General features: G+C 43.1%; 1 protein-coding gene and 1 non-coding gene across 2 annotated transcripts; one reads left to right on the plus strand and one right to left on the minus strand.

Moving 5' to 3' along the window:
• Window positions 1–557: 557 nt before the first annotated feature.
• LOC141610391 (small nucleolar RNA R71) lies at window positions 558–664 on the minus strand. Its single transcript, XR_012528302.1, has one exon. It is a non-coding gene; the product is annotated as a small nucleolar RNA R71 (small nucleolar RNA).
• Window positions 665–5182: 4518 nt separating this feature from the next.
• LOC141607990 (uncharacterized) lies at window positions 5183–5581 on the plus strand. The gene has a single exon (XM_074427340.1). The coding sequence runs from the start codon at window positions 5183–5185 to the stop codon at window positions 5579–5581; it is 399 nt and encodes a 132-aa protein (XP_074283441.1).
• The last annotated feature ends 526 nt before the right edge of the window (window positions 5582–6107 follow it).

Genomic DNA, 6107 nt, shown 5'->3' on the forward strand with positions numbered 1-6107 from the left:
AGGGTTAGGAATTCTCCTCAAGCAACCATAGACCAAGCAAATTCATCCACCCAATCTCTTATTGAAGACACATCACCACAACAACCAAACAACATCATTGATCCTTCAATAGAAAACCCATTTTCAACCTTCACATCCCAAATACACTTCCTCAAACACCACCTCTATATATACCAATCCAACAACCACAAATGGCAGCCTTACGTGACCATAACCGCCCCAACCACAATGACGCTTGTAATCCGATCAATTTTGGCACCTTGGCCCCAAATAACTTCGAAATGCATCCGGATCAAGTTGGCTTGATAGAGAAGGATAGTTTTAGTGGGATTATTGAAGAAGATGCTCATGCTCATCTAATGAAGTTTAAAAACAAGGTAGCCATGATGAAACGGAATGGAGTCTCCGAAGACACATTGAGCTTGATGTTATTACCATTTTCTCTTACAGGGAAAGGGGATCGCTAGTTGAATGTGCATCCTCCTAACACCTTTACTACATGGGATGCCTTAGCCAAGGCATTCTTAGCCAAGTACTACCCATCATCCAAGACCGCTATGCTCTGAAATGAGATTAACACTTTCCAACAAGAAGATGGGGAGTCCTTGGGTGAGGCATGGGATAGATATCAAGACCTAATTGCTAGTTGTCCTCACCATGGGATACCGACTTGGTATGTTACCCAAACTTTCTTTCAAAACTTGTTGCCAAGAGCCAAAGACATGATGAATGCCTCCGTGGGAGGGGGGTTCGATCATTTGGGTGATGGTGAGGGAACGGCTCTCATTAAGAAGATGGTGAACTCGGAGTCCAACTACGGCTCAAGTGGCAATATGCTAAGGAGTAATGGCTGGTACCCTAAGGAGAACTCTTCTAGTTCAAATGCCGAGACTAATGCAAAGCCTGACCTTCTCACCAAGCAACTTGAACAATTGCAAAGAAATCAAGTCTATCAAGCTAGTGGATCCCATGGTCCACCAATGGAGGAAATGATCTAAAGTGCTTCTTTTGAGCTATGTGGGGAACATGGTCACACCTTTGATGTGTGTGCCAACAACACCTATAATTTGGGGTATGAAGACAACATTCAAGATGTTAATGCCTTCCAAAGCTATAAAAATAATGTGAGACCACCACGACCACCCTACAACAATCCCAATGTCTATAACCCAAACACAAATATCTATCATCCGGGTTTGAGGAACCACCTCAACTTTAGCTACAAGAGTACCAATGTTCAAAACCCACAACACCTTCAACCACAAGTGCCCAACACCAATCCACCCGGGTTTTCTCAACCGAGAGGTGGATATCCTAACCAAAGAAATAATGCCGGAAATCAAAAGCAAAATTTTGGGAACCAATCTCAAGGGTACCAAGATTTTGGGGGTAACCAAAACAACCAAGGGTTCTATCAAGGGAACCAAATTAACCAAGCTAACCAAGGGTTTGCTCAAGGCTTTCAAGAACAAGGGCAAGGATCCAACTTCAACAACCATGGTCCTAAAGGGAACTATCAAGGGGGACAAAATTACAACAACAGTCAAGGTCCAAACACTCGAAATGATTATGGGTTCCCTTTACCCATAAATAATCAACCTTATCAAGAGCCCATGGATGACACTTCCCAAAGTGAAATTATGAAGATGATGAGGAACATGCAAATGCAACATAGCCAAGACTTAGCTAATTTCAAGATTGCTAGTCAACAAGAAAGTGCTAACCAAAGAATTGCTCACCAAAAATAAATGAGGGAAATGGAAGCCTGATTGGCCGCTCATGCTCTAGCTAATCCTCATAGACCACCTGGTGGTTTGTTAGCTCAAGGGAAAAGCTCCAAAGATGCCTCTACTAACCACCAAGCACATGCGGTTCTTTTAAGAAGCGGAATAGAGCCTGAAGACCCTTATAAGCACCTTGAAATTGAAGTTGATGTGGATCCCAAGAGGAAAAGGATGGAAATGAATGGTGGAAGGGAAAGCCCACCAATGTCACCATCGACAAGGATGAGTGAAGCAAAGAAAGGGAAGAAAACAAGTGAAGAATCTTCAAGTGGGGGAATACAGGTGGGAAAGGAAGTTGATGGTTTAGTTGAGGATCTCTCTTATGAGGAATAAGTGGGTGACGATGCTACCGAAGAAGTGCTCTTGCAACCCACCACAAAGGTAATAAAGAAATCAAAGCCTCTAAAGGTACTCTCCGATTCTCAACTTGTCACCCATATTTCTTACCCCTCAAGAGCAATAAAGAGTAGGGAAAACTTCAAGTATGCCAAGTTTTATGATATGCTAGGGAAACTTGAAGTCACCCTAACCTTTACCAAAGTGATTTTGAACATGCCAACATATACAAAATTTTTAAAGGACATCTTGACTAAGAAAAGAGTCTTGGGTGACCAAGAAATTGTGGGAATGGAAGAGGCATTTAGTGCTCATCTCCTTAACAAAATGCCCACTAAACTTGGTGACCCGAGAAGCTTTTCAATTCCTTGTGTTGTTGGTGGTGTCCTAATATCAAGACCTTTTTGTGACTTGGGAGCCAGTGTGAGTGTTATTCCTCTAAAAGTTGCAAAGAAAATTGGCATTCATAGTCTTGCTCCTACTACCATGACCCTCTAAGTGGTGGATAGGTCCATCAAGCACCCTTTGGGGATGCTTGAGGACATACCCGTCAAAGTTGGAAAGTATTTAATCCCGACCGATTTTCTTGTCCTTGACATCCCGGAGGATAGCCATACCCCCATTATCCTAGGTAGGTCATTCTTGGCTACCGGAGGAGTACTAATTGATGTGAAAAATGGGCGTCCAACCTTCCAGATTGAGGGCGACAAAGTCAAATTTAATCTTCCAAATTTGATGAAAGGCCCCAAAGTTGAGAGAACATGTACTATGGAAGTGATAGATGAAGTAGTTGAATCGGTGGCTCGGGAAGAGTCGGAGATGGAAGACTTCCAAATCTCCCTACATGATGAGGAAATGAAGGAAGACCATGAGGTCGATGATGAACTTTTGAAGAAAGTGGAGGGACTTCTCCCTCCAAAGGTACAACTCAAACCTCTACCCCCCCTCACTAAAGTATGTCTTTCTTAGTGAGGGAGAGTCTTATCCCGTGATTATCAATGCCAACCTTAGTGAGGCTCAAGAGATAAAACTTTTAAAAGTCTTGAAAGAACACAAGAGCTCGCTAGGGTATATCACTGAGGACATCATGGGATTAAGCACAAATCGTGTTAGAGGAGGGAAGTCAACCTAAGGTTGAAGGTCTACGGCGAATAAACCCCAAAATGGTCGAGGTTGTGAAGAATGAGGTCTTAAAATTGCTTGAAGCGGGGATTATTTACCAAATCACCGATAGTAAGTAGGTGAGTCCCGTCCATGTAGTGCCAAAAAAAGGTGGGGTAACCATGGTTGAACAAGAGGATGGGACTCACATGCTTACTCGTCCAGTGACCGGGTGGCGGATGTGCATTGATTATAGAAAACTAAATGCCGCCACCCTCAAAGACCACTTCCCCATCCCCTTCATTGACCAAATGCTAGAAAGGCTAGCGAGGCATGCTTACTATTGTTTTCTTGACGGATACTCCGGGTTTTTCCAAATCCCAATCTATCCAGAGGACCAAGAGAAAACGACATTTACATGCCCCATTGGAATTTATGCTTACCAGAGAATGCCGTTTGGGTTCTGTAATACACCCGACACCTTTCAAAGGTTTATGATGGCCATTTTCTCAGATTTTCTTGAAAAGAGTATGAAAGTCTTCATGGACGACTTTAATGTCCATGGAGACTACTTTGACTATGGACTTGTTAATTTGACAAGTGTTTTGAAGAGATGTGAAGAGCACAATCTAGTTTTAAATTGGGAAAAATGCCATTTCATGGTGGAAGAAGGGATTGTGCTCGGTCACATAATCTCCAAGAGGGGCATTGAGGTTGATGGAGCCAAAGTGGCGGTCATAGAAAATTTATCACCTCCCTCAAATGTGAATGGGGTGAGAAGTTTTCTTGGCCATGCCAGATTTTATAGGCGATTCATCAAAGATTTTTCAAAGATAGCAAAACCATTGACCTCACTTCTCCTCAAATATGTGCCGTTTAAGTTTAATGAACTTTGTCTTGAGTCATTCCATAGGTTGAAGCAAGCTTTGGTTATGGCTCCTATAATTCGGGCTCCAGATCGGAATCTTCCATTCGAGATTATGTGTGATGCGTCGGATTTTCCGGTTGGCGCGGTTTTAGGCCATGTAGTTGACAAAAGACACCATGTCATCTACTACACTAGAAAAACTCTTGACCAAGCCCAGTGCAATTATTCTACAACAGAGAAGGAGATGTTAGCCATTGTGCATGCTATTGAGAAATTCCGGCAATATTTAGTTGGCTCTAAGGTGGTGGTTTACACCGATCACTCCGCCTTGAGAAAACTCATGGTGAAGAATGATGCCAATCCAAGGCTCTTGAGGTGGGTCTTTATTGCTTCAAGAGTTTGACTTGGAAATCAAGGAGAAAGCGGGAACCGAGAATGTTGTAGCCGACCATCTATCTCGGTTAACCATTGAAGATCATGGAATTCAAGATGAAGGCGGGCCAATCAATGAATGGTTAAGAGAAGATAGTCTTATGGGAGTAAGCACCACAACTCCATGGCTCGTAGATCTTGCTAATTACTTGGTAAACGGGTTTATCCCGGATGAGCTTGACTCACGAGAGAGGAGGAAATTGAGGCATGATGCCAAGAGATATTTTTGGAATAATCCCCACTTGTTCCGTAAGTGTGGGGACGGGATGTTCTGGAGATGTGTGTCAATAGAAGAGGGCATGGAAATCGTAGATCGACTACACAATTCGGCCTATGGGGGACACTTGGCCACCTCAAGAACCATTGCCAAGATCCTCCAAGGAGGATTCTATTGGCCCTCTATGTTCAAAGATATCCACTACTTGGTGAAATCATGTGATGCATGTCAACGGACCGGTAACATCAGTAAAAGGAATGAGATGCCCCTTAACAACATACTTGAAATTGAGCTATTCGATTGTTGGGGTATAGACTTCATGGGACCATTTCCCAACTCATGCGGGAATGAATACATTTTGGTCGCCGTGGACTATGTTTCGAAGTGGATATAGGCAGTTGCATCACCAACCACTGACTTCAAGGTTCCGATGAAGATGTTCAAATGCATAATGTTCCCCCGGTTCAGAACTCCACGAGTTGTGATAGTGATGGTGGCTCCCATTTCCTGAAAAGCACGTTCAAGTCATTGTTGGAAAATCACAGAGTGAGGCATAAGACCGCCCTTGCCTACCACCCACAAACAAGTGGGCAAGTGAAAGTGTCTAACCGGCAAATAAAGGCAATTCTCGAAAAGGTGACAAACAAGAATCGGAAAGATTGGTCACAAAAATTGCCATATGTCTTATGGGCTCTTCGAACGGCATACAAAACACCATTGGGAACCACGCCCTACAAGCTTGTCTATGGCAAAGCTTGTCATTTGGTTGTTGAATTGGAACACAAGGCTTGGTGGGCTCTTAAAGAGATGAATTTTGATTTTGATGCCGCCGGACAGGTTTGATTCCTTCAAATGAATGAACCAGAATAATTGAGATTGAAGCTTATGAAAGCTCCAAAATTTACAAAGATCAAACAAAGAAATGGCACGAAACCAAAATTGTGAAGAAAGATATCGGTGTAGGAGACCTTGTTCTCCTTTTCAATTCCAAAGTGAAAGTGTTCCTGGGCAAGCTTAGATCAAGGTGGTCGGGACCTTTCAAAGTGATGGACATATCTCCTTACGGCGCCTTTGAACTTTGGAGTGAAGAAGGAGGAATCTTCAAAGTCAACGGGCAACGAGTCAAGCGTTGCTACCAAGGAGATGACAAAGGTCCTATTGAAGTACTCTACCTCGGGGAACCCCTTCTCGAGGAGGATACAAGTAAAAAGTTCTTGAACCATGAATAGGTTTGGTGGAGTTCCAAAAGAACCACCATTTGTACCTAGCATGCATTTAGATAGGTAATTGGAATTTTAGAACTTTTCTACTTGGCAATTTGGATTGATGACGGGATGTCATTGTGAAGAAGACCGGGGCTCGATGAAGA

This window comes from Silene latifolia, chromosome 10 (assembly GCF_048544455.1).
Source record: "Silene latifolia isolate original U9 population chromosome 10, ASM4854445v1, whole genome shotgun sequence".
NCBI classification, from domain to species: domain Eukaryota; kingdom Viridiplantae; phylum Streptophyta; class Magnoliopsida; order Caryophyllales; family Caryophyllaceae; genus Silene; species Silene latifolia.

What these genes read in the sequence shown, in the direction of transcription:
- LOC141607990 (XM_074427340.1), top strand. Translation starts at nt 5,183, where the DNA reads ATGCATAATGTTCCCCCGGTTCAGAACTCCACGAGTTGTGATAGTGAT.